Source organism: Pipistrellus kuhlii, unplaced genomic scaffold, assembly GCF_014108245.1.
Source record: "Pipistrellus kuhlii isolate mPipKuh1 unplaced genomic scaffold, mPipKuh1.p scaffold_m20_p_15, whole genome shotgun sequence".
Lineage (NCBI taxonomy): Eukaryota > Metazoa > Chordata > Mammalia > Chiroptera > Vespertilionidae > Pipistrellus > Pipistrellus kuhlii.
Window position 1 is genome coordinate 43,180,706 of NW_023425460.1, and position 25,480 is coordinate 43,206,185.

Here is a 25,480-nt window from a genome sequence, read left to right on the forward strand (position 1 = left end):
GATGTGCATCTGCTCCTCTGATCGCTCCCCAGGATCCCCCCCTCCCCCTGAGCGCGCGCGTGCGCACGCACACACACACACACACACACACACACACACACGAGACAGAGCCACTGACCCCGGCCTTTGAGAGAGTGAGAGACAGTGTGGGAAGATGCAAAGAACCCCATCCTGGGGGTCAGTCCGAGCCAGTGGGTACTGCAGTCTGGTGGGGCTCTGCATGGGACTGGGCACTCTCAGACACGTCCCTTTCTCCTCTGAGCTCTGGGTTCATCCAGAGGCAAAACGAAAAGAGGTGAGCCAGCCACGGGGTCACCCTGCCTTGGATTCTATCATGGCTGTGGGGTGCACAGGGTCCTTCTGGGCACCCCAGGGCCCCCTGGGAAACGAGGACCATCTCTCCCCAGCAGACAGCCGGTCCCATTACACAGGCACCCCGGGCCCCAGCTTTCCCGGAGCCCAGCTCAGGCCAGCAGAGCCGTCCAGCAAGATCCTGACCCAGCAGGAGTCTCCACGCCCCTCCAGCCGGACTGCTGGTGGGAGGCCACAGTTCACGCCGCCCAGGACGCTACTGCTTCCTGAAAAAGATGCTCCCACCACGCTCCTGGCTGGGGCTTCCTAGCTCCCCATGCTGGACCGAGCGGATTGGCTCAGCAACAGGCAGGTGACCCCACGTGGGCCGATGGAATCCTTCCCGGGAGCTTGTGAACTGAGCAAAGGACATTCCCTGCCTCCCTTCCACCTTCCCCCATCTCCCCGTCACGTCCTGGGTCTGCTGTGTTTCTCTTTTTCATCAGGACACTGTGAGGCTACACCTAGGAGGTGTCAGCAGTCACATACCTCATCCACGGGAAGGAATGTGAGGCGGGAGAGGAGAGGGCTGTCCCCACACTGGGCCGCTGCTGCTCAGCTGCCTGCACCCGGTATCTAAACCAACACGGCCCCCTTCCAGCCTGCACTACGGCAAGCCGGGCTTCGCAGACTGGCTGATCCCTGGGCCCTCCTCCCAACAGGCTGGTGCTTGCTTCTCGAATGGGATGACAGGCGACTGGGCCTGGGGCCACTTACGCTAATTTAACCCATGCCTGGCAGGAAGGAGGGGCAAGAGGCTTGGGGCAGCCTTCATAGCACATCAGAGCTGGGAGAACCTGCAAATCACCGACACTCGTCGTCCTGGAAGCGGGGGAACGTGCCTCAGCAGACGCTGGGACGTGGCCGAGCACAGAGCTAGCTGCGGACAGCCCGGGCCCGGCGCCAGGTCCCCTGGCATGTGCACATCTGGATTCCAGGTCGGTCCTGTCCCCAGCGGGATGGAGGTGCCCAGCAGGAAGACCACGGAAGCACGTTCCTCCCGCCCTGCCCACCAGCTTTGGATCAGACACGTTCTAGAAGGATTCTGACTGTCAGAACGTGTCCTCCTCCCCGGGGAGACGAGCTTGCATCTTACTTTTTAAAAAACTGCGAGAAGACTTCAGGAATAAAAGCCGAGGTCCCGAACAGCACGACTCTGGATATCGTTGTGTCTCTGACGGCCTGACGGGAAGCGAAAGGAAGCGGCTTAGGATGGGGAGGAAGACGATTTCCAGGGGCCCTGTGATCGAGGACAGAGACAAGCGAACGGCAGCCCTCCCTTCTCGCTTCAAAAATCACAGGTGGGCAGAGGCGGAGGCAGCACCTGGCGTGGACACGCTGGCAGGACAGCTGGGGTCAGGGCCAGGAGTAACTGAAGGCGGATTTACCTCCCGACTCCGCAATGGCCTCCATCAGTCCACTGACCGTTCCAAATAAAACGCTAAGAATAAGCAAAGGCAGCTAATAAGCAAACCTAGAACCAAATGGCAATCCCCCCGGTAGAAATGCTGGTGTTTGCCATGAGGACCAATCTGCATTTTCTTTCCAGGCCAGGGTTCTGCCGCTGGCTTCCCTGTCCTGAACAGCCCCCCGTTATTGCCACCCCTCCCAGGCGGAGACTGCTCCAAGAGCCCAGCTCGGAGTGCACCAGGGTCACACCCACGGGTCTGCATGTATGCACCCATTTTTGCTTGTGCAATTAAAAGTAACCCTAGCCTGTTTGGCTCAGTGGATTGAGCGTCGGCCTGTGGACTAAATGATCCCAGGTTCAATTCCTGTAAAGGGCACATGCCCAGGTTGTGGGCTCAATCCCCAGTAGGGGGTATGCAGGAGGCAGCCGATCGACCATTCTCTCTCACTGATGTTTCTCTCTCTCTCCCTCCCTCTCCCTTCCTCCCTGAAATCAATAAAAATATTTTAAAAAGTATGCTATAAAATTTTACTTTGCACAGACAGGTATGTAGATCTTATAATGTTTTGTCATCTTTCCTATTCTGTACATGTTCTATGCGGTGACCATGTAAAGGTATAATTTACTGTCTGGGTTACATGCACAAAGTCATGTGTACTAGAGGACAATGTAGGAGACTTTCAGGGGAAATTATGGCCGCCAACGACACTATGTTAACTTCAAAGTCCCCCCCAACCTCCCCTCCCCCCCCCCCCCCCCCCCCCCCGGGTAAGACACAACCCCACATACACCACTGCTCTGTGCAAGGTACATAAGGACACAGGCCTCCTCCCCTCCCAACTCCCTGCCTCCCACCTCACTCCCCGGGTCTTGGCTGAACCCGCACCTGCTCCTCTGATCCCTCTGCAGACAATGCCTTTCCCTGCGACCACAGAGGGAGCCGAGGAGGGTGGGTCCCAAAATAAACTTTCAGGAACAAAAAAAACAAAACTGCTCCGCTTCCGGCAGAGAAGAGTGGCCGTGAGCATGGGGCGTGCCACCGTCCGTGGGTGAGGCCGGCCCCCGTCCACGTGTCCCCTGGGCGAGGGGCAGGCACGCCGAAGGGGACAGCGCCAGGCGCCGCTCGCTCCGCGTGGCTGAGGAGCCGGGGAGGGAGGACAGCGTGGCCGGAGCTCAGACTCCCGAGCGGAGGTGCCCGGTTACCATCAGATACTGCCGGTTACGCACTTGCTGAAACTTTAGCCAACGAGGAGAAACCTTTCGGCGGCAGAGAGATGCTCCGAGAACGCTCACGCTTACGCACAGGGGCAGACACTTTCTTCTTAAGAAAAAGACACGCTTTTCTTTCTAAAGCAGAGCATCCGAGCTTTCTTTTACCCCAATGTGGCATTCGTAGCAAAAAAAAAATAAAAAAAAAAAAAATGCAGTTCCTCCCGGAGAGATGGACTCGATACCCCAAAGGCAAGCAGCTACTGCGTCACCGTGGTCCCCTACCTTCGTCCCGGCTCTCCGGGAATAGCCGATGACATTGCCCTCCTTGTCCATGACCTCAATCCCTCGCAGGGGCTCCAAGCTGCGGGAGGTGGCCACACTCAGGGCACTGACCTGGGCTGTGAAGAGGACACAACAGAGAGGTGAGCTTCCGTCCAGGGCGGGGGGACGTCTGCTCTGGGGCCCAGCCTCTCCCTCTGCGGCTGTGCCTCCGCAGCCTGCAGGGGCCGCCGGGCTGGGGCCGGGCCAGCCAGGCTGTCCGCGGGCACTGGAGCCCGGGGAGGACTGCTGGCCTGTGGGTCTTGGGTCCTGACCACAACCCAGCACCAGGCAAACCAGGCTCCAGCCCCCCGGAGAGTCCAGCCCGGCTTCCTGACAGGATTCCAGGAGAAACCCCTTTAAGTCTGCCCCCGTTTTTGGCTTAGCTGGTCTGACCAGGTTTCCATAACAATGTCCCAAATGTCACCACTGACATTCTGCCAACTCTTCAACGCACCGATTCCCAAACCCAGATCTGTAGTGATTCCCAAACCCAGATCTGTAGCGTGAGCCAGTGAACGTGCAGACGGCAAACTTAAAATAGCTGATCAGCCGAAACCAGTTTGGCTCAGTGGATAGAGCGTCGGCCTGCGGACTGAGGGGTCCCAGGTTCGATTCCAGTCAAGGGCATGTACCTTGGTTGCGGGCATGTCCCCAGTGGGAGGCGTGTAGGAGGCAGCTGATCGATGTTTCTCTCTCACCGATGTTTCTGACTATCTCCCTTCCTCTTTGTACAAAATCAATAAAATATATTTTAAAAAAACACACACAGTTGGTCAATGTCTCTGTCACTCCCTTGGAGTCAGACCACCAGTCCTTCCGATGACCCTCTCCTGCCTCAGTCTCCTCACCTGTAAATGGGGGTAATGTTGCCCACCCATGAACTGCTGTCAGGGTGAAGGGAAAAATACAGGGAGAGGGCTTGGCAGATCGTCTTTAGAACGTGCTTTGTGTTTCCAGGTGTGTGTCCACCCTTTGACAGTTACAGGGGTGTCTGCAGAGAACGTGTCACCTCTCACATCAAAGACCTCGTGTGGGCCGGGGCGCCCGCCCGCTGCCAAGGGGGGCTGTCATGAGACCTGGCCATCCCCGAAGAGGGAGAAAGGCTCACAGCCTCACGGAGCACAGCGCCCTGCTTACTGAGGATGGCGGCAGGCAGGGTTTCCCGGAGGAACACGTTTTTCACCGTGTTCTTCATTAGGAGCAAACGAGGGAGTATCTAGAAAAAGAGAGAAAAACCATTACTGCTCGGGACAAGCCATTAGCTGAACATACTCGACGGCAGAGAGCTAGCATCGACCTCATTCCTATCACTGGTCAGACCTCGGCCAGTGCTCTCTGTTTTTATTGATTTCGGAGAGGAAGGGAGAGGGAGAGAGAATCATTGATCAGCTGCTGCAGCCCCTCCCTGCCCCACCCCCCACCAGGGACCAAGCCCACAACCTGAGGGGAAAATCGAACCATGACAGGTTGGTTCATAGGCTGATGCTCAACCACTGAGGACACCAGCCACGCTCTCGTGTATTTTTACTTTACTTATTTATTTGTAAATGTTTTTCTTAATGAAATTTTAGAGAGAAAGGAAGGAAGAGGGACAGAGATAAGACAGGAACACCATCAACGAGCTGCCTCCAGCACATTCACACAGGATTCAGCCCGCAACCTGGGCATGTGCCTTGACTGGGAATCGAACTGCCAACCTTTTGGTTCCTGGGTCTATGCTCAACCGCTGAGCCACCCCAGCGGGGCTCTCTGTGGGTTTTTTAATCTGTGCAGCCCGGAGCTGTTCTCCTGGTCATCAGAGGAATACACGGAGGTTTCAAGAAGGGCCATTAACGTGCCCAGAGTCGCTAAGCTGTTCAGGAAGTAAGCTAGGATACAAACCTAGCCTCACCTGACTCTAAAGTCTACGCTTCTAACCACTCTAATGTCCTGACACCCAAAGCAGCATACAATGTGGATACCACGTTTGTGGAGCATAAATTAATTTCTTAAAAAGATAACCATACCGCACATATGCCTAGACACCTGGAATACTCACGTGAGTATAGGGGGGACAGGGTTACAGGTGATTTATTTTCTTCTTTACTCTTAATCGTGTTGTATGAATTGTTTAAGGTGGAATGTAAGTTTACCATCAGAATAAAGTTTTGTTTTGTTTTGAATTCTGAAGAGCCAAAGAGATTTTAGCCCTAGCTGGTGTGGCTCAGTGGATCGTGTCAGACTGTGGACGGGAGGGTTGCGGGTTTGAGTCCAGTCAAGGGCAGGCACCTCGGTTGTAGGCTCGATCCCGGCCCTGGTTGGTCAGGATGTGTATGGAGGCAACCAATCCATGTGTCTCTCTGGCATGGATGTCTCTCTCTCTCTCTCTCTCTCTCTCTCTCTCTCTCTCTCTCGCTGTCTCTCCCCCTCCCACTCGCTTTAAAAATCAACGGAAACGCCCTAGATGGTGTGGCTCAGTGGACAGAGCAGTGGCCTGGGCACTTGACGGGTCTCAGGTTCGATTCCAGTCAAGGGCACGTACCTTGGTTGCAGGCACATTCCCAGTAGGGGGTGTGCAGGAGGCAGCTGATGGATGCTTCTCTCTCATCGGTGTTTCTAACTCTCCCTCTCCCTCTATGTAAAAAATCAGTAAAATATATATTTTTAAAAAATCAATGGAAAAATATCCTCCAGTGAAGATTCACACACACACACACACACACACACACACACACATTTTAAAATACCTACTCCGAAAAAGGCTGTAGAAGCAATCACTCCCGTCGCTAGTAACACAGTCTCGTAGAGGCCACGATGCTGGGGAAAAACAGTAGGGTGTGTTTAGCCAGTGGCACAGTTTACCCGGGAAAGATAACGAACACAAAGAGTAACCCCAACAGCCGCAGAACAAGGCTGCCACCCTCCGGGGCCCCCGGTACTCACGTAGCTCTTGTTCCCATTGATGAGGTTGAACGCCGTGCTGTAGGTGCAGAAAGACAGCTGTGGGAAGACGGGGGCAGAAAGTCACAGTTTGGCTTTAAGAACAGACTTGAGCAATCAGGACACTGAAATGCGTGCTACCTGAGGCAAAATGATAGACTTCAGGCTTTTCACCTGCACCAGCGACAGAAATACCTTTAAAAGAAGGAAAAAAATTAAAAAGTCGTTATAGTGTTTCAGGGGAGCGAGAGCTCGGAGGAGCCAAGAACTTCCCAGGGGGCGTGCAGAAGGGCCCCCGGGAGCTGGGACGAGGGGAGGACGGGGTGATGCAGGGGCCACCGGTCATGGAGCAAGCGATGTAGAATGGGCACCACCTGGGCAGCGAGGACACTGGTCTCACCGTGGCCCCTGCCTCTGAGCCCTGCCGCTGAGCAGGGCAGCTGAGGAGGAGGCCTCCGCAGGGACACCGAGGGGAAGGTGTGGAAGGAGCGGTAGAGCCGTGCTGTCACCTCGTGAGAGCCACGCTGGGCTGGCCCCGGTGAGGGCAGTTCCAGGTCCCAGGCGGGGGCGGGTGGCAGGGCGAGGGCTTGGGGAGAAACGGCGAAGGGGCATTCCGTGGGGAATGCACCTCTCAACGCATGCGGCTCCTCCTTGGTGCCCAGGAGGCAGTCAAAGCCAGGGCTCCCTGGGACACCCTGTGGACCTCCCGGAGGCCCGGCTGCCTGACCAGGTACGTGGGGCGTGGTGTGGGGCGGGCAGGGTAGGTGACGAGCAGACAGGGCCGAGGCAGGGACCAGGACCATCTCTCAGGCAGTCCCGGGCGGGGCTGGGAGCTGGAGGTGGGAGATGGATGGGCACCCTCCGAACCTCCCCCACCTCCCAGCGTGCCTCCCGCTCGCACAGCACGGAGCGGCTCACTCACCATGGGCGCCGTGAACGGCAGCAGAGCTGGCAAAGAGAAGGGGGTCAGTGGCCGCTGAGAGGCCAGAGGGGCAGCCCTCCCCACACCTCTTCTCCAGCCCCTGCAAGGCACGATGCCAAAGGGTATTTCTTACTCGTTCTTATTTTCTTTCTTTTTTTCAAAAAATATGTTTTATTGATCTTTTTACAGAGAGGTAAGGAGAGGGATAGAGCGTTAGAAACATCGATGAGAGAGAATCATCGATCAGCTGCCTCTTGCACATTCCTTACTGGGGATATGCCCACAACCAAGGTACATGCCCTTGACCGGAATCAAACCCGAGACCCTTCAGTCTGCAGGCTGATGCTCTATCCACTGAGCCACGCCGGTTTTGGCTTCTTATTTTCTTAATAAAAATAACATGTGCATGTGGCAAAAATGTACACGAGCCCAGCAAAGGAAGAACTAACGAGGCTCCCGCCCACCAGCCTCGCCGAAGGTAGGCAGTGTTAACCGGCACCTGGGCACCCTGCCACGCAAACGTAATACACCTGTGGTTTATCTATAATAATAAAAGCACAGTATGCTAATTAGACCGACGTCCTTCCGGACGACCTTCCAGGGAAGCCCGGGTCCCGGGTGCCAGAGGGAAGCGGGTGCTGGCAGCTGGGGGAAGGAAGGCCTGCTCTTGCACGGATTTCATGCACGGGGCCTCTAGTAACAGTAACACACAAAATGTGTGAATCTGCTCTCCTTCCCCGTTCCCAGCACAGAGATCCTAAACTTCTTGGAATTTCCCAAGGGAGAGGAACTCGGTCAAGGTTACGGTTACTCATAACATGCTCCTTCCAGCCACACCGAGTGCACGGCAGAGGGGACTCTGGAAAGCCCCCAGGCTGGAGGCTGGTTGCCAGGGAGCCAACCACCTGAGGAGAAAGCTGGACCTTTCTGCGCCCCTCCCCAACCTCCTCCTCCGGGGAGCAGAGGGGCTGGAGGCTGAGCTCATCACCCAGGGACAACTAAGAAAGCCTCCATTTAAAAATACTAGCAGCCCGGTTTGGCTCAGTGGATAGAGCACCTGCCTACGGACTGAAGGGTCCCAGGTTTGATTCCGGTCAAGGGCATGTACCTTGGTTGTGGGCACATCCCCAGTGGGAGCTGTGCAGGAGGCAGCTGAGTGATGTTTCTCATCAATTTCTCTCTTTCCCTACCTCTCTGTAAAAAAATCAATAAAATATATTTTTAAAAATAAATAAAGAAAGAAAGAAAGAAAGAAAAGAAAGAAAGAAAAATACTAACAGTTGCCCAACCTGCACAGCTCAGGGGTCATGGTTCAATTCCCAGTCGGGGCACATTCCCAAGTTGTGGGCTCAATCCCAAGTAGGGGGCGGGAAGTACAGGAGGCAGCCAGTCAATGATTCTCTCTCATCATTGATAGTTCTATCTCTTTCTCCCTTCCTCTCTGAAATTAATAATAAAAATATATTTAAAAAACAGACATTAAAAAAATAACAACGCCAGCAGGCGGCCTGGAGAGCTTTGGGGTTGGTGAACACATGGAGGTGCTGGGAGGGCGACAGCCTGGCTCAGGCAGGAAGCCTGTCCCTTCCCTCAAACCCCAGCTCTCTCCCCAGCACTGGACACCACTCCGGGCCCCAAATCTGCTCTCCCCACGGCTCTCAAACGTTCTTGGAAAGAGGTGGTTTCTGAAATCCTTCCAGAAAAAAAAAGTTACAATAAGCTCTCAGAGATCACCTGCTCCAGCCCCCTCTGCCATTAGACGCGGCTCACCTGCAGGTCGGAACGGACCCGGGATCAGTTTGCTGTTGTCAGGATGCACTGTTGCCTTCATACAGGGAAGCACACAGGTTAGTGTGATGTTTGGCTTTGTTCTTTTCGGGGCTAACCATTAGGAAGGGGCTGAAACTTACAAGACTTCTGTTCCAAGCTGCTTGGATCTAAAAAGAGAAAAAACAAGCAATAGTTTAGAGTGTGAGAGTGTGTGTGTGTGTGTGTGTGTGTGTGTTTAAATACATTTTTATTGATCTTGGGGGTGGGGGGGAAGGGAGAGGGAAAAAGAGAGAAACATCAATGAGAGAAAGTCATCGATTGGCTGCCTCCTCACAATCCCCAGTAGGGACTGAGTCAGCAACCTGCTCATGTGCCCAGACCGGGAATCGAACTGGTGACCTCCTGGTTCCCGGGTCGATGCTCAATCACTGAGCCACTTAGCAGCTGGGCACAAGCAATAGCTTTAAAGGTGGCCTGACAGCAAACAAATCTCTCCTGTCTATTTCTGATGCTGCCTTTGCTCCCCTTTTCAGAGTGGAGGGCAGACTGCTACATACCACAGGGAGAGCACAAACCAAACAGAAAACGAGCTTACAACAACCACAGAGATAATCCAAGTAAAGAAAAGAGCAAGCCTGGCCGGTGTGGTTCAGTGGTTGAGCATCAAACCATGCACCAAGAGGGTTCTGATTGGATTCCTTGCCAGGATACATGCCTGGGTTTTGGGCTTGATCCCCAGTAAGGGCATGCAGGAGACAGCCAATCAATGATTCTCTCTCATTGATGTTTCTCTATCCATCTCCCTTCCTCTCTAAAATCAATATATACATTGAGATATATATATATATATATATATATATATATATATATATACTCAATTAAAAAACATCAACAACCAAAACATTAAAAGTCCCTAAGCCTCTGACCTTGAAGAGGACTCAAGGCCAATACCTAACCGATCCCTGACCCAGCACATCATTAGCTAAGTCCCTGGCAACAGAGCCAGCCTCGAAGTCCAGCGGCCCCAATAAGAAATAGATTCCAACTCGGGAGACCCGCCTCAATTCTGGAATGTGCCACAGGGCTCCAGGAATGGACCACAGAGAATCTCCCCCAGTGTCCCTTCCATGGGAGGAAGCCCATGATTTTCTTCCTCCTTATTACTGGTTTCTCCTACTGGCACCGGATATTAATCTGGTTCATGAGAAGGAACACTAACAATGAAAAAACAAGCCCCATTTGAAAAAGCGTGCCCCCTGTTTTCAATGACCAAGGTCCACCAGCTTTCAGGGCATCTGAGGGCAGAACCCCCCACAGGCCACCACACCCAGCCCTGAACCAGGCAGGCGGTACCTACCCTTTTGTCCTGCAAGTCGTGAATGGACCCATCTTCATTTGTTAGCAACAGTTGCCTCGCCTTCTCTATTTTGCTCTAAAATCAAATATAAAGAAATCTTATAAAACCAAATTTAAAGAAATGTTAAAGCTTAACAATCCGATGTATCCACAGATTTAAGAGTCATGGCTTTGCTCTGACCGGTTTGGCTCGGTAGATAGGAGCGTCGGCCTGGGGACTAGCATTGCCCGTCTGCCCTCCGTCCCCAGCAAGGCTTGTCTCATCCCCTCTGAACTCCAGCCCCTGGCCCGGGCTTGTCCTCGTGTTACCTGGATGCCCACTTTTACTTATTACATTTCCATCTAACAAGCTCATTCGAAGGACTAGTAAGAGCATGGTGATCTATGTGGATTGTTATTTCACCTGCTCTCCACAGGTTCAGAATAAAAGGTAAAATCCATGAGCTCCGAAAACAAGAAAAATACTTACAATCGAAATGAACAGATTTGTAGGATCCAATAACTCTGTCCACTGAACAAATCTCTGGAAAAAAGACTTCAGAAAAGCACCCCGGAAGTTAACAGCAGAACAACAAAGATGTTCATGGTTAGCATTATTTCGGACAACCTAACAGGGTGGTCTACCTGCAGCTTCTCCCAGAATCCCTACAGGTGAGAAGACTGAGGCTTAGAAGGGCCCGATGCACTCCAGGAACCCAGCCGGGCAACGACTCGTGGCCTGTGCTCTGACCCACTCCAGGATCAGACTGCCCTTAAGGAGTTAAACAGTTGTCATGCGGAGAAAGGAGGTGCGGTTTGCTTCAAAAAGCCCCCAGACCTCACAGGGTTTGAGTCTGGGCTCTGCCGGGACAACATGGGCTCCCTGTCCCTTCTCCACTTCCCCACCTGGAAAATGAGGCCTGGGCCCGCCTTCAGGGGATGGCTGAAGGAGAATGTACTAGAACTGCGCTGTCCAATTAGCCACACGCGGCCATGGAGCCCTGGCTAGGTGGCCCCGCAAAATCAAGATGTAATTTATATGTAAAACATACACCGGTCGAAACCGGTTTGGCTCAGTGGATAGAGCGTCAGCTTGTAGACTGAGGGGTCCCAGGTTCGATTCCGGTCAAGGGCATGTACCTTGGTTGCAGGCACATTCCCAGGAAGGGGTGTGCAGGAGGCAGCTGATCGATTCTAACTCTCATTGATGTTTCTAACTCTCTATCCCTCTCCCTTCCTCTCTGTGAAAAATCAATAAAATATGTTTTTAAAAATAAAACATACACCAGGTTTCCAAGACCATAAAAAGGATGTAACCCTGGCCAGGCGGCTAGGTTGGGCTGTAGACCAAAAGGTTGCAGGCTCGATTCCTGGTCTGGGCACACACTTAGGCTGTAGGTTCAATTCCCAGTCAGGACCCTCCCAGAGGCGACCCACAGATGTTTCTCTCTCCCTTCCCCCCCCCCCTCTGAAAATCAATAAAACTTAAAAAAAAAAAAAGTAAAATATCGCACTAATAATTTTCTATAGAATTCACGTTGGAATGTTAATGTGTTGTAGCTATTGCGATTCATACAATATATGACACAAATTCATTTCGGCTGCTTCTTTTTGGCTTTTGTAACCTGGCTGCTGGAGAATTTTAAATCACCCAGGGACTCCGGTCCTGTTGCTATTGGACAGCGCGGCCCGGCCACTGCCTGCAGGCGGGGCCCGTGTGGCCGGTGCCGGCGGCCCAGGCTCCGGATGGCCGCGCCTCGGAGGCGGGGAGGCGGAGGCTCGGGGAGGACCTGCTGGGAGACGGGGGCTCGGGGAGGACCTGCTGGGAGGCGGCGGCTCGGGGAGGACCTGCTCCCCTCCACCCGGAGGCCGCCCCCGGCTCAGGGCAGCCCGGGCCGCAGAGCGCGGACGCCGGCGAGGGCAGCTGACTCCTCCGCGGGGCGATCTGCAGGGGACCTCCCAGCAGGCCCGGGGCAGAGCGGACGGGGTCCCAGCCAGGGTCTCCCCAGGGCCCTCGGGAGGAGGCGCGGGGAGGGGTCGGGCGGCCACGTGGCTGCCCAAGGTCACCGGGCCCGCCCGCCCCGCCCCCCGCGCCCGCCGTACTTGGCGCTCGGTCATCCAGAAGTGCGCGTTGGGCTCCATCTTTTTGGACAACCCCGCACGCCCGCTTCCGCCTCCGCCTCCTCCTGCGGGTCCTCCCGGGACCGGCGTGATGGCCGGAGAGGCCGGCGGCCGGGCGGCGGGAGGAGGAGCCGCGGCGAGCCCCGCCCCGGCCGTGCGCGCTCCCGGTGCCGGCGGCGGGGTGTCTCCACGTGCGCGCCCCGCGCCCGCTGTGTGCGCCGCCCGGGCCCCGCCGCTGCTCCCCGCTGCTCCCCGCTGCTCCCCGCTGCTCCCCGCTGCTCCCCGCTGCTCCCCGCTGCTCCCCGCTGCTCCCCGCTGCTCCCCGCTGCTCCCCGCTGCTCCCCGCTGCTCCCCGCTGCTCGATGTCACCCGATGTCACAGCTCCTGGCGCTCGATGTGCCTGCTGCTCGGTTTCACCGCCTCCTAACGCCCCAGATCCCACACTTATGCCTCCCTGTCCCAGTCCCGGCGCACCCCCTGTTCCTGTGGGCCCACCTCTCCCACAGACCAGGGCATCGCCACCCTGCATGGCCATCCCCTAGGTCCACAGGCCGCTTCCGGGCAGGAGCGCAACCTAAGCTTTGGACATTACCCTGAGAGATCCCTCCTGTTGTCCCTTACAGCCAGCGTGCGGAGACGGGGGATAATCAAAACTGCAAACTGAAAATGTGGACTCCTTATTTCAAAAAGATGGAGAAAGGTCCACATCAGAGCATGAAACCCAGCTGAGTGTACTGTTTTCTCCAGCTCTGGGGCAAAACCAGATCGAGTAGCAACTGGTAGAGAGAAAAACGCACCTTCCTTCTTCCTGCGGGCCCTTACCTTTCGCCCAGTGGGACGGGCAGGGGGTGTGTGTTGGTAGAAGCTAGTGTGAGGCTTGGGGTGCTCAGGGTCCTCAGGAGTCCTGGCTGGGGAACGAGCACCGCCCGTTGGTTGTGTGGGTGGGCCTAGTCAAGTCAGTCTCTCCAGGTCTCTTTATATATTATTTTGATTTTTTACAGAGAGGAAGGGAGAGAGAAACATCGATGAGAGATAGACATCGATCAGCTGCCTCTTGCACACCCTCTACTGGGGATATGCCATCAACCAAGGTACATGCCCTTGACCGGAATCGAACCCGGGACCTTTCAGTCCCCAAGCCGACGCTCTATCCATTGAGCCAAACCGGTCTTGGCTCTCCAGGTCTCTTTATGAATCTGTACAATGTCACTTAATTGTGCTGACTCGGGGTTTGGTTGAGGATCGATGACAGAAGAGGTAGAAGCCCTGACATGGCGCAGGTCCTTTGGAAGTGCTCAGTTTGGGCCGCTAATACCCCACCGACCTATTTCTTCTCTTGCCTTCCTCTGCAGGAACATGAAACCAGGTCATGGTTCCCTTCAGGCCCACGTGCCTTTGCAGCTCCTTCTGCTCAGCCCATCTGGCTTACCTTTCAATGATCTTCACACGCCACCTCCTCTTCCAGGAAGCCTTCCCTGACGCCCACAGCTGGGTCAAGTGCCCTCCTCATGACCCAGGAGTGCATTTATTGTACCACTGTCTTTAGCACACCCGTATTATTCTGTTGGTCCTATCCCCGTGTCACCACTCCAGCCCGGCTGACCTCTCTGCTCCCCTTTGGACCTTTGCAGTGTAGCCTGAACAAAGGTGCAAGTAATCGTTTTCGAACAAGATGATGTAACTCTTCTCAAACCTTCCTGATATTTCCCGCCTGGAAACAGAACCCAAAGGCCTTGGCTGCCCCTCAGGCACCCGGGCTCATGAGCATTCCCCCCTCCACTGCTCCTGAGGTCACAGGGCCCTTCTGGCCTTCGTTCCCACAAAACCGCTCTTGCCGTGGGCCTTTGCCTAGCACCTTCTTGTTTTCCTAACTCCCTCACTTTCTGCATGTTATTTATCCTCACCAAAACCCTAAGACAGGTACAACTGCCCTCATTTTACAGATGAGCAAGCAGACCCGGAGACGGTCTCTCCCCAGGCCTTCCCTGACAGCCCTACCTACAACACCTGCAGCTCTGCTCTAGCCTCCGCGCCAATGTTTCCTTCCAGTCTGTGTGTTTTTATGTTTGTTGTATTTTCCCCTCTAGAGTGAAGGTGCAGGAAGGAAAAGGCTTGTCTTTTTTGGTTCACTCTTGTGCCTCCAAAAAATCACCTGGCAAATGGAAGGCACTCATGAGCTTATTGAAATAATGAACAGATGCTTCCATTTCTCTCTTCCCCTTAAACTGAGCTCCTTGGGCATGGAGCCATGGTCTCATTCCTCTCTGTGGGCCCCGAGTGAAGTACATTGTCTGCTGGCGTAGTCAGAGAACACTTAGAGCCCACAACAGCCGGACCAACAACGAATGACGTTGAAAATGCAAATATTTTAAAATATATATATATTTTTTATTATATGCTTTACATTGAGCGCTTCAGAAAATATAATTGTAATGATTTCAAAATGCAATTCCTGGATTAAATAAATATCCTCTATAATTACCTCCAATCAATATTTAGAAATGTATGCAGACATTAAATCAGCTAACAAATAAAATAAACAAAATAACTACTGAAACTACAATTCTTAGGGATGAGGAGCATGCATGATCAGTTAGGTCACTTTGCCACTTTTTTTTTTTTTTTTTTAAATACATGATTCACATTGTTTCAATCAAATATATCTCTACTCCAAGAGTTAAAGTAGACTGCTAGTACTAAAACTTAAAGCTATAATCTTAAAAAAACACACACAAAAATACCCTGTTTAATACAAAGAAATTCAGAAAGGAAATTTCAGGACTCTTGATCAGAGGCTTTCGCTTACTTGTCCTACACAGGTGTACACAGAGGTTCAGGTAAAGCTAAGAAGTGTTTCCAATTGAAGACATGATCAAAGAAACAGGTGAACTAGGCAGTCTATAAACTAGCTAGCCATCAAGAAGTTACCAATAAAGGACTAAGGTTAGTACCTAACCATGTTTAAAAAGCCTTAGACAATGTTACAATACAAAACATCTAGAGTATTATTTATGAATGCAAACATAATTGCTTTTTGCTTTCTACACATAATCATCTTTGAAATGCTAAAAATGAGCTCCAACTGTGGTTCTTTTGAGAAGCTGCAGGTGTACATGAGATGATCTACTGGTTTACCTTCTCAAAGTATTCTTTGGAAGCTGTTGGATGCGGCTTGATCTGAAAAGACAAACATTTAATTAGCTGACTTTAAGATAGTAGTTTCAAAAGTGAGTTGAAAATTCTCCATTTTTAGTTTTTTTTTTTAATTAAAAAAATATTTATATTGATTCAAAGAGGAAGGGAGAGGGAAAGAGAAACATCAATGAGAGGGAATCATTGATTGGCTGCCTCCTGCACACCCCCTACTGGGAGTTAAGCAGGCAACTCAGAAATCTAACCATGATTTCCTGGTTCATAGGTTGATGCTCAACCACTGAGCCATATCGGCCAGGCTAGCCTAAAATTCTTTACCTTTTCCAAGGCTGAACTGTTTCCTTTAAAACACATGGGTGAAAATTACATTAATAGCTTGCCTAACCATAGGTCCCCCCTCTCAGCAGCTTCATTCATTTGTGCATCATCAGTGGCCTTGCTCCGGGTGTGAGCTCCTTTTATGGACATTCCAGGCCAGCAGCCCTTGAGGCAGTGAGTACCTGTTGGGGTCCCAGGGCTTTAGAAAAGGAAACCTACCGTAGGGGAATCCGGGGTCCAATTTGCTGGGCAGACTTCTCCATGGACTTCCACAAACTGGAATGCTTTCACCAGGCGGAGGGTCTCTTCCACGCTTCGGCCCACCGGGAGGTCATTGACACTCAAATGCTTGATGACTCCATTGGGGTCAATGATGAAGAGGCCTCTGCACCAGAACTGCCCCCATTAGTACATCCCCAGTCCCAGGAGGAGAGAGAATCTAACTTCTACTCCCTCCTGGCTTTAATGCCCCTTATAAAAGCACTCATTAAGTGCTATCACATGCTTAAAACAAAGTTTTCAGCGTTAGGCAGGACTGGACCAGGCCGCCATGGAAAACAGGCAGTACGGTCAAGTTCACAAATGGGACCTAAATGTCACGCAGGATCTAAAAGTCACACAGAGCAGAGACTTCTTTCCTTATCAGTGACTTAGCGAGCATTCTTTGGGCGGCTGTATCAACTCTTGGCAAGAAACCATAAGCAAATGGGAAGGGGTACAGATGTGTTTTATCTATATTCAGTAAATACTAATAAAATGAGTGAATTCTTGGGTACATGGGGGAAAAATCCCATGGGAAAATCTTTGCAGAAAGAATTTCGTCTATGCAGAGCAAAAATCTAAAGGAAAAACCTACTTGAAACTTAACATATATTTTATTTTAGAATAGTTTTTTCTTCTTTTTTATCGAATTGATTGGGGTGGCGCTGGTTAATAAAATTATATAGGTGTCAGGTGTACAGTTCTATAATACACCATCCACATATTGTACCGTGTGTTCACCACTCCAAGTGTCCTTCCATCACCATTTAACCCCCCCATGAAACTGCTTTCTGGAGGTAAAGTTCTACCAACCCTTCCTTCACTCAGCGGCCATCAAGATGCCAGTTCTAAGGTACGTTCTGTTCTCTGTCTCTTCCAGAAAGGCGGAGCTTGAATGTGGGACTCAAAGGCAGAAAGCGTTCACACTTAAAGGAAAAAAGGCCTAACCACAGAATCCACAAAAGCAGAAATGGCTTTGAGACAGGGGTCATACAGGTGCCAGGACCTGTGCTGAGAACTGTAGCTGCCTCATCTTGCTTAGTTTTCACAACCAACATGGGAGGTACATTCTCATTTGAGCTACGGAAAAACTGGGACTCAAGGACGTGACATAACTTGCCCTAAGTTGCACAGCTATTTAGGAGCTGAGCTTGGATGGACGGATGGACAGACGGACACACGACACTCGGACTCGGGGACACACACACACACACACACACACACACAAAAACTCTAGCTGTTTTTGATTCCAAAGCTTTTTGACATCTCACCCATTCCAGGATACTGACTTCTACCCTGCCAGTTCCCCTCCCCCAAAGATGCCAGGAATGTGCGCCCCATGAGAGCGGCTCTCAGAAACAGTGGCGCAGTATGAACATCAAGCCACGAGATCCTTCTTCAGAAAGAGACACAGGGCGGTGCTGGGGAGGGGTGAGGAGGAAGGGGGAGGGGAGACAATGACAAACATGTCTGGGCTATTTCTGAAAGACTGCCAACCCTCGAACAAGGCATTCATCGGTGCTTAGCAAAAAGCTAAAATTAAAGATTTTTGGTTTTCCAAACGCTTTACCAAGGTCTCTATAAATTCCCTAAGAAGTGGGATGATGCTACACATGAAAAACAATGTTAAATTCATAAGGAACTGGATCTTACCTTAGCGCAAGACCAGGACCTTCTAACAGCACACCGTAGTCTCGGGCAATCTGCTTAGTCAAATCTGACAACAGTGGGATGTTCATGTGGCCCAAGCCGCCATTCTAATAGAAATGCAAACAGGGCTGGTTCTCGTCTTTGCTCTCGCACAGCCTTGGCCAGGTGCACAAGGTGCGGCCCGACAATCATGGCAACAGGCGGCAGTCACTGAGCACCAACAACGGCCCCGACACTGCTCTCAGCTCCATAGCTCACTTCCTCTAGCCGACTACCCTGGAGCAGATACTACGACCACCACCATTTACAGGGGAGCAAGCTGCAGCGCGGACGGTAAGTCACTTGCTCCAGGTCACAGGTAGGAAGGGACAGAGGCAGGATGTAAACCCAGCTAATACTAGCCCTTTCTTTTCCTAATTCTTTCTCCCCCCCCCCACCTCTAAATATTTATTTGAGAAAGAGAGCGAGAGAGATACATAGAAAGATACAAAGCCATGCAGGGCACATGGGATGGACAGGTACATGGGATGGACAGGTACATGGGATGGACAGGTACTGGCGGGAGGGGAGGCAACAGACCCAGACCCCGCCGTTCCCCCGCCCTGCTGAGCCTGCTCCCGCTGCGGTTTGCTCTTGGAAGACAGACGTAGCGGGGAGTAAAGATGCATGCGAAGCAATGCCACGGAAGACACAGCTGAACAGAAGCTGCCAGCAGGCGAGTTCCTGCAAACAGCCACTGCAGACTACTCCTGCTTTAACAGCTTCCAGGCTAGTCTTCAGTTGAGGTCAGAGCACAGGCGGGCGAAGGATGCCTGTACCTTCCTCGGGGTGTTGATCCAGGCGAGGTGGGTGAAGTGGGAGTCCACGGAAACGGCGACGACCTCACAGTTCACATCGTGAAACTCGTTGGCTTTGTCGCTGAAAGCGATGATCTCTGTGGGACACACGAAGGTGCTGGAGAAAAAGGGCAGAGACTCTCATCAGAGAACTTGAGAGGATTCAAAATCTTAACAATAAGAACTCTGAAAACTCGTCTGATTTCCTAAAGATGAAAAAGGCAAAATGGCTAACATCCTTACTGGACTCTCCTTTCTAGTTAAGAATCATATCTAGAAATGGGGTGGGGGTGGAGGTGGGAGGACAGTCTAAAAATAAAGAACGATTTTATTTAAATAAAGCAGCTTTACCCTGGCTGGGTGGCTCAGGTGGTAAGAGCATTATCTGGATGCATCAAGGTTGCAGGTTCGATCCTTGGTCAGGGCACATACAAGAACCAACCAATGAATGCATAAATAAATGAACAACAAATCAATGTTTTCTCCTCTCTCTCTCTCAAATCAATCAATCAATCAAGTAGCTTTATAAGAAAACTCATTTTGCCTGGCTGGTGGGGTTCAGTTGTAGGGTTCATCACCCCAGGAACCAAGAGGTCACCATTAGATCCCAGTCAGGGCATGTGTGCAAGCTGTGGTTTGATCCCCAGTAGGGAGCATGCAAGAGGCAGCTGATTGATAATGTTTCTCTCTCATTGATGTTTCTATCTCTATCCCTCTCCCTTCCTCTCTAAAAATCAACAAAAACATATTTAAAGAAAAAAAAAACACCTCATTTTATCATCTTGACTTTCCTCATTTTCCTCTAGACCACTGCAAACTTCCCCATAGACTGGCTTGCAGGAACCACCATTCCAGAGTCTTCAGTAAGAGTACGGTCTCACTGTAAAACCCTGCCACTTTAAAAAGAAGGCCACCCCATCCTCTAACTTTGTTACTTGTAAAGTAGCTACAGATACAAGCTGTATCAACAAGGCCATCAGTAATAAAAACTCGGAAAGAATCCTTCCTCTGAGAAGAAGCCTAACTAGACACAGGCAATGACAGTGTGCAGGGATCTTTGCTTGCGCTCACAAGGACATAAAAGCATCATAGAAACGACACTTACAAATCCAGAGGGTAGAAGAAGAGCACCAAATATTTCCCCTTAAAGTCATCCAGGCTTAGTTCTTTGAACTCTCCCTGGACAACGGCTGTGCCCTTAAAATAGGGTGCGTGCTGGGTGACGGCAGGAGCATGACGGGAGGAACCTGAAAAAACCCACAGGCACACAGAGTTCGTTGTTTGCTAAAACAAGCATTCGACTGACTGTATTTAAATCTCGCACAGTAATTACTGGGCGGCGTAAATTAATGAAAAGAATCAGTTCAACTGTACATCTTGGCAAATTTCTTTTTTCCTCCCATAGTTCTAGATTGTACACAAATTCAATGGCAAGTGCTGTGGAAACTAAAAAGATGTCTGAAGATGTCAGGGGTGGAATCACAGAGAATTAAGGAAGACATGGAACTGGACATGGATCCTAAATATGGTTCGGATCCTGCCAAGTGCAGGTGGGACAGGGCAAATGGCATGGAGGGAGGAAGAGGGTAAACGTGCGATCAGAACAGACAGAGCAGGTGTGCGCGGGAGAAGAGCAGATAAAGCAAGAATGGCTGATGGCCGTGCTGTGAGGGCCCTCAAGTATCAGGCCGAGGAGTCTGTTCTTGGAAGAAGAGATAAAGGAGGCTCTGGGGCTGGAAGAGGGGCTGGCTGGCTGTTCTTAGGAAGAAGGTTCTGGTAGGGGAGGGTAAGGGGAGCGGGAGGAGGGGAGGCTGCTGTTAGGAGATTGCAGTTATCCGAGTGAGAAGCAAGCCGGGGAAGGGTGTGGCAGGGACCAGGGAAAAAGGAAAGAAATCCAGAGATGTGGCAGCGCTGGGGAGGACATGCTTGTATCTGGGAGGCAAGGGACAAAAGAGGTCCCATGCCAACGCCTGGGCCTCAGAAACAGCAGGAGCTGCAGGGAGTGGGCATCTGGGACCCTTAACAAGGAAAGTTGTCATTCTGTGGCATCAAATCACCACTAGGAAACTGTAAATGTTCCAAGGTGATAACATTGTAAAACATTTTAGGACATTTCATCTGTTCACAAAAGCGTTGCTGAAGTATATCCCCCAAACCATTATAAGCGTTATAAAAGGTGAGAGAAATTTAAAGGACCCGTTTTCAAATATCACTCGTTATCTGAGGCTGATCTTAGCAAAGACCAGTCTAGAAAATGGAGTGTAAATCTCAAATAGATATGCTTCCCTCAGATCATGGAGGGGTCCGTGGTCTAATGCGACACACTGAGGCCAACACACAGGTTTGAATCCAAAAGCCTAATTCCCAACATGCTGTCTGCCAACCCCACTTACCTGACACCCCTTCATGCCACAGAGGGCATCTGAGTCATCTCTCCCCACCCTGTTCCCAACACAGGACTAAAACCTCTGCTAAGCAACAAGGAAGTGAGACGCAAGGGCAGTTTTCCTGTGATTTTCAACTCTGGCTGCACGTTAGAATCACCTGGTGAGATTTTTTAAAAAAATATACTGATGTTCTGATCTCACTCCAGAGATGAACTTAACTGGGGTGGGACTAGGGCAAGATACATTTTTAAAAGCTCCCCAGGTGATCCCTGGCCGGTTTGGTTTAGTGGATAGAGTGTCAGCCTGTGGACTGAAGGGTCCCAGGTTCGATTCCAATTAAGGGAATGTGCGGGGGTTTCGGGCTAGGTCCCCAGTGGGGGGTGTGCAGGAGGCAGCCGATCGGTGATTCTCTCTCTTCGTTGAGGTTTCCATCTCTCTCTCCCTTCCTCTATGAAATCAATGAAGATGTACTTAAAAAATAAATAAAAGCTCCCCAGGTGAGTCTAACATAGAGCTGGGTTCAGAGCCCCTGGCCAGAGATGAGGACTCATGTTCCCATTACCTGGGTCAAAACAAGGCATTAACACTTACTGGTGCTGAAGGCGGATGTTGCTTGACTGGAAGCAGGCCACAATACATTTGGCAAGCATGTTCTTCGAGAAGCAGCAGGCCTGAGGGTTGCAGAGGCAGAGATGCCCCAAGGAATGGCACTCACGTGTCGGGCAACCTGGAGAGAGAAACACGTCATGTTAGGAAGCGGTCCCAGAACGGTGGCTCAAGGCCGGCCCTGCGGAAAGCCGGTAAGCCTCAGCTGTCCTTGTTTCCAGGAACCAAATACCGAACCCCAAACTCTAACTGCATGGATTGCATCTCCATGTTCTTAACATTTCTTCCGTTTCCTTCTCCTTCAAGACTGCCAGGGATGTTGGTCCAAGGATACAAAGTTGCAGGTATGCAGGATGAAGTCTGGGGAGCTATTGTACAGCATGATTATACTGAATACAGCACTGAACCCTGGGAATATGCCCAGGGAGCACCCATCTCACACACACACAAAGGTAACTGGGAAGGGAGGTTACTTTGACTGCAGCAATCACTTGAGTATATGATATCAAATCATCATGTTGTACTTCTTAAACACACACTTTTTTATTTAAATATATACATTGTTAAAAAGACTACAAGGGATAGGGAATTCCAAGTCCATAAAGACTCCATGCTCTTAAAAGCAACACATGGGCTTCAAAAACCAAGAGGAGCCCTGGCCGGTTTGGCTCAGTGGATAGTGTCGGCCTGCAGACTCAAGGGTCCTGGGTTCAATTCCGGTCAAGGGCACATGCCTGGGTTGTGAGCTCATCCCTGGTTGGAGGCCTGCAGGGGGAGGCAGCCGATCCACGATTCTCTCTCATCATTGGCGTTTCTATCTCTCTCCCCTCTCCCTTCCTCTCTGAAATCATTAAAAAAATATTTTAAAACAACAACAAGGGGACTTGGCAAGGCCCCGTGCATTTAAACCGCTTTGCCAGAATAACACGCTGCGACTATCTCCCATGTCAAGGTTTTCCTTAGAAAAGACAAGGCCTTTCCAGCGCCCCACGGACAAGCAAACAAGTGGAGCAAAGTTCAGCCTGCAGGAGAATTTGGATGGGGCTCAAGGGAAAACTGTTTGCTCAGTCTAACTGTCCGGCGTGACTCAAAGAGAAGGCACTGCAGGGAACCCCGCCATGAGCAAGGGGAAGGTGGGTAGCAAGAAGGTCCTAGCCTTTCTGGCCAGGACAAAGGCGAAAGGGGCAGGCCCGGGGAGCGGGAGAGACGTGCCTTCTGCATGTCAGACCTGGGTCGCTTTAGCATTTGGGCTTCCATCCAGCAGTTGGCGGATGCTCACTGCCATTCCCCGAGGTAGGCACCATCCTTTCCATCTTAAGGTAAGAAAAGTGCAATGAGATTCGGGAAGGCGAGGTCCCTTTCCAAGGTCATGGCGTCTATTGCAGGACCGGGACCCGGGGCAGGTCACCGCCTCCAGGCCCAGGACCCTGTGCTCGGGGCAGGGGACGGGCGGCGACTCCGAGGCAGGAGGAATTAGGGGAGGGGACCAACGCGGGGGTGGAGGAGGGGAACAGAGGTTCTGCGCAGGCGCAGGGAGCCTCGCCTAGCGGAGGCCTCTGGGCCCGTTACCCGCGGACACCCTCCAAGAGCGGAACCCCCCCCAGGCCGCGAGGGAGCGGGGTTTTGTCCGATAAGCACGTTCCCGGAGCCACCACGGCGTCTCCGCACTTGCTCCCAGCTGGCAGGCACTCACCGTGGCCCGGAGCAGCCTTCCCGCTGCGACCGCCATCTTCAGTGCACGCGGGAGCGGCGGGCAGCGCGCGGCTGCAGAGGGGGCGGGGCCTGCGGGGCCGCGGCCGGAAGGGGCGGGGCCTGAGCTGGAGCCCAGGCGGGCCGCGCGGAGCCACAGCCGCGCCTCCTTTCTGGATGCTCCGCGTCTAAAGGTCCCTGCGGGGGCAGCCCCTATGGTTGGGGGTAAATTCCTGTTAGGGCTTTTCTGAGGCTGAATACTTGGGAAAGCGATACTTTGTCTCTGATTGTCGCCCCAACCTGAAAAGGACTAATTCAGGTGGGGAGCTGGATACTTTTTACAGTAGCTGCTGATTTGTTGTTGATACTGTTTACACCTGTTCTGCAAAAAGATGTTTCCTGTTTTGGCTTCTGCACGTGGAGTTAATTTCAGTGCAGTTGTAGTCTGTTAATAAGCTAAGTGGGTAAGACACGTCGAGGTTTTCAGGTCCTGAAAACCTTTGGGGTTGGTGTGTGGGCCTCCATTTTGGTCTCTCTTCCCAAAATTGGGAGAATTGGGACAGGTTTAAATTTTGGTTTCTGTCGATTAGGAAGATTTAAGTCATCTGTGGTAAGTATGGTACTCCAGAGCAAGCTCATTAAACAGATAGAAACCTCACAGGGGCCTTGCGGTAAAAGAGACAAGCTGAAGGCACTACATGGCATTTTCCAAACACCAGTCAGTGCATTACCGACGTAGTTTGTTGAGTCTGCATATCACCTGCATATTACTTCCGGTTCTGCCTCTGCAATCGAGGGTCATCACCTTGGGGACTCGCCTGGTGTTGCCCCTCTATTCTCTCGTGTGTGTGTGTGTGTGTGTGTGTGTGTGTGTGTGTGTTTTACGTAGGTTCTGTCTGCTCCTGTCTTCCTACTTGGATGTGACAAGCAGAAATGCCTCCAGACATTGCCAAATGTCCCCTGGGGGACAAAGTCACCCTGGGCTGAGAAAACACTGCTTTAATGGTTAATGGCAGAGCTCTGGAGCCACCAGGACCTGGGGTCACATTCCTGGTCTGTCACTTGTAGTTTTGCAGGTGACTTGAGCATCATTCCTAGACCAGTTGCTTAACTTTTCCATTCCTCAGTTTCCACATCAGTCAGTAAAATGGGAATAATCATGGCATCTACCTGAAAGCATTAGCAATGAAAGATTTAGAGAGAGAGAGTGAGATAGAGAGAGAGAGAGAGAGGGAATGGTTGCCTCCCACACACACCCCGACCTGGGGTGGAGATTAAACTTGCAACCCAGGTATGTTCCCTTGACTGGGAATCAAATCGAACCCTGAACACTGGTGAGTAGGCCAATGCTCTAACCACTGAGCACTCCAGGCCCATTTTGTAATTTTTATCTCCATAAATCGCAATCATCCCTTGGGCAGGTTAGGCACACTCAACACAGCATTCCTGTTTCTCTCTCACCAAGCAGGGGCCCAACACAGCAGCCCAATTCCCAGGTCGCTAGGCCGCTCGAGAGGAAGTCTCATTGCTTGTTGCTTTTTTTCCCAACAGGATGCTGAGACCGTTGCCTGCGGCTAAAGAGCTTTCGTCCAGGCGCACCAGATCCATTGGCTCCGGGACATTGGAGGGACTGTCCGGTGGACATGCTGGCTTCCTGGTGGCTGATCTCTATCGAAAGGTTGATCTCCCTGCCCTAAGGGGAGTGACATACCCTAGCACCTCAGGCCGAGAGGCCCAGAAGGAATTTCATACAGGAGTCTTCCAAGGACCTGTTCAGGATTGCAAGATGAGTAGCCTTCAGCTAATCCTGGGCTACAGCCAAAGCTTCCGGATGGACAGGCAGAGCCCTCCATCTGTGCATTCCAAGAAAGGTAACTGTGACTGGTATTTTGTCACCAGTATCAGTTCTGTTCTTCCCAGCTGTACCTGACCTCCTTCTCGGTCCATGCAGGTTAGAGAACCCTCCCAGGTGCCCAGAAGGCACCAGACACATCTTTCTCATCCTCATCGCTCTTGTCATATCACATGGGAATTTTATTGTGCTGTGTCTGGGTCTTAACCATACTGTAAACTTCATGTCTTACTCATCTCTGTGGCCCCGGTGGCTAGGCTAGGGTCTAGCTCATATCGACTGCTCAGAAATAGTTTGCCGAGTGAGTAAACAGTGCTGACATGGTAGCCAAATGTTCTTTCCACATTTATTCTGGGGAAAAACACC

At 51.7% G+C, this 25,480-nt stretch overlaps 2 protein-coding genes across 2 annotated transcripts in view; both read right to left on the minus strand.

Moving 5' to 3' along the window:
- The window catches only part of SFXN4 (sideroflexin 4), a 36,502-nt gene that overhangs the window by 2,632 nt on the left and 8,390 nt on the right, over positions 1–25,480 (minus strand). The window contains exons 2-13 of the mRNA XM_036439211.2: positions 12,345–12,383; positions 10,732–10,797; positions 10,264–10,338; positions 9,047–9,073; positions 8,907–8,961; positions 7,137–7,162; positions 6,356–6,409; positions 6,218–6,274; positions 6,026–6,091; positions 4,433–4,511; positions 3,257–3,372; positions 1,448–1,533 (exon numbers count right to left, since the gene is read on the minus strand). Coding sequence (XP_036295104.1) covers positions 1,448–1,533; positions 3,257–3,372; positions 4,433–4,511; positions 6,026–6,091; positions 6,218–6,274; positions 6,356–6,409; positions 7,137–7,162; positions 8,907–8,961; positions 9,047–9,073; positions 10,264–10,338; positions 10,732–10,797; positions 12,345–12,383 — 746 coding nt within the window. The remainder of the gene's footprint in view (positions 1–1,447; positions 1,534–3,256; positions 3,373–4,432; positions 4,512–6,025; positions 6,092–6,217; positions 6,275–6,355; positions 6,410–7,136; positions 7,163–8,906; positions 8,962–9,046; positions 9,074–10,263; positions 10,339–10,731; positions 10,798–12,344; positions 12,384–25,480) is intronic.
- Positions 14,727–23,367, minus strand: PRDX3 (peroxiredoxin 3). The gene is made up of 7 exons (XM_036439217.2): positions 23,267–23,367; positions 21,559–21,694; positions 19,686–19,827; positions 18,563–18,698; positions 17,748–17,851; positions 16,053–16,218; positions 14,727–15,539 (listed from the first exon to the last, which is right to left on the minus strand). Exons 1-7 carry the CDS (start codon positions 23,300–23,302, stop codon positions 15,486–15,488), a joined length of 774 nt encoding a protein of 257 aa, XP_036295110.1. The 5' UTR covers positions 23,303–23,367; the 3' UTR covers positions 14,727–15,485.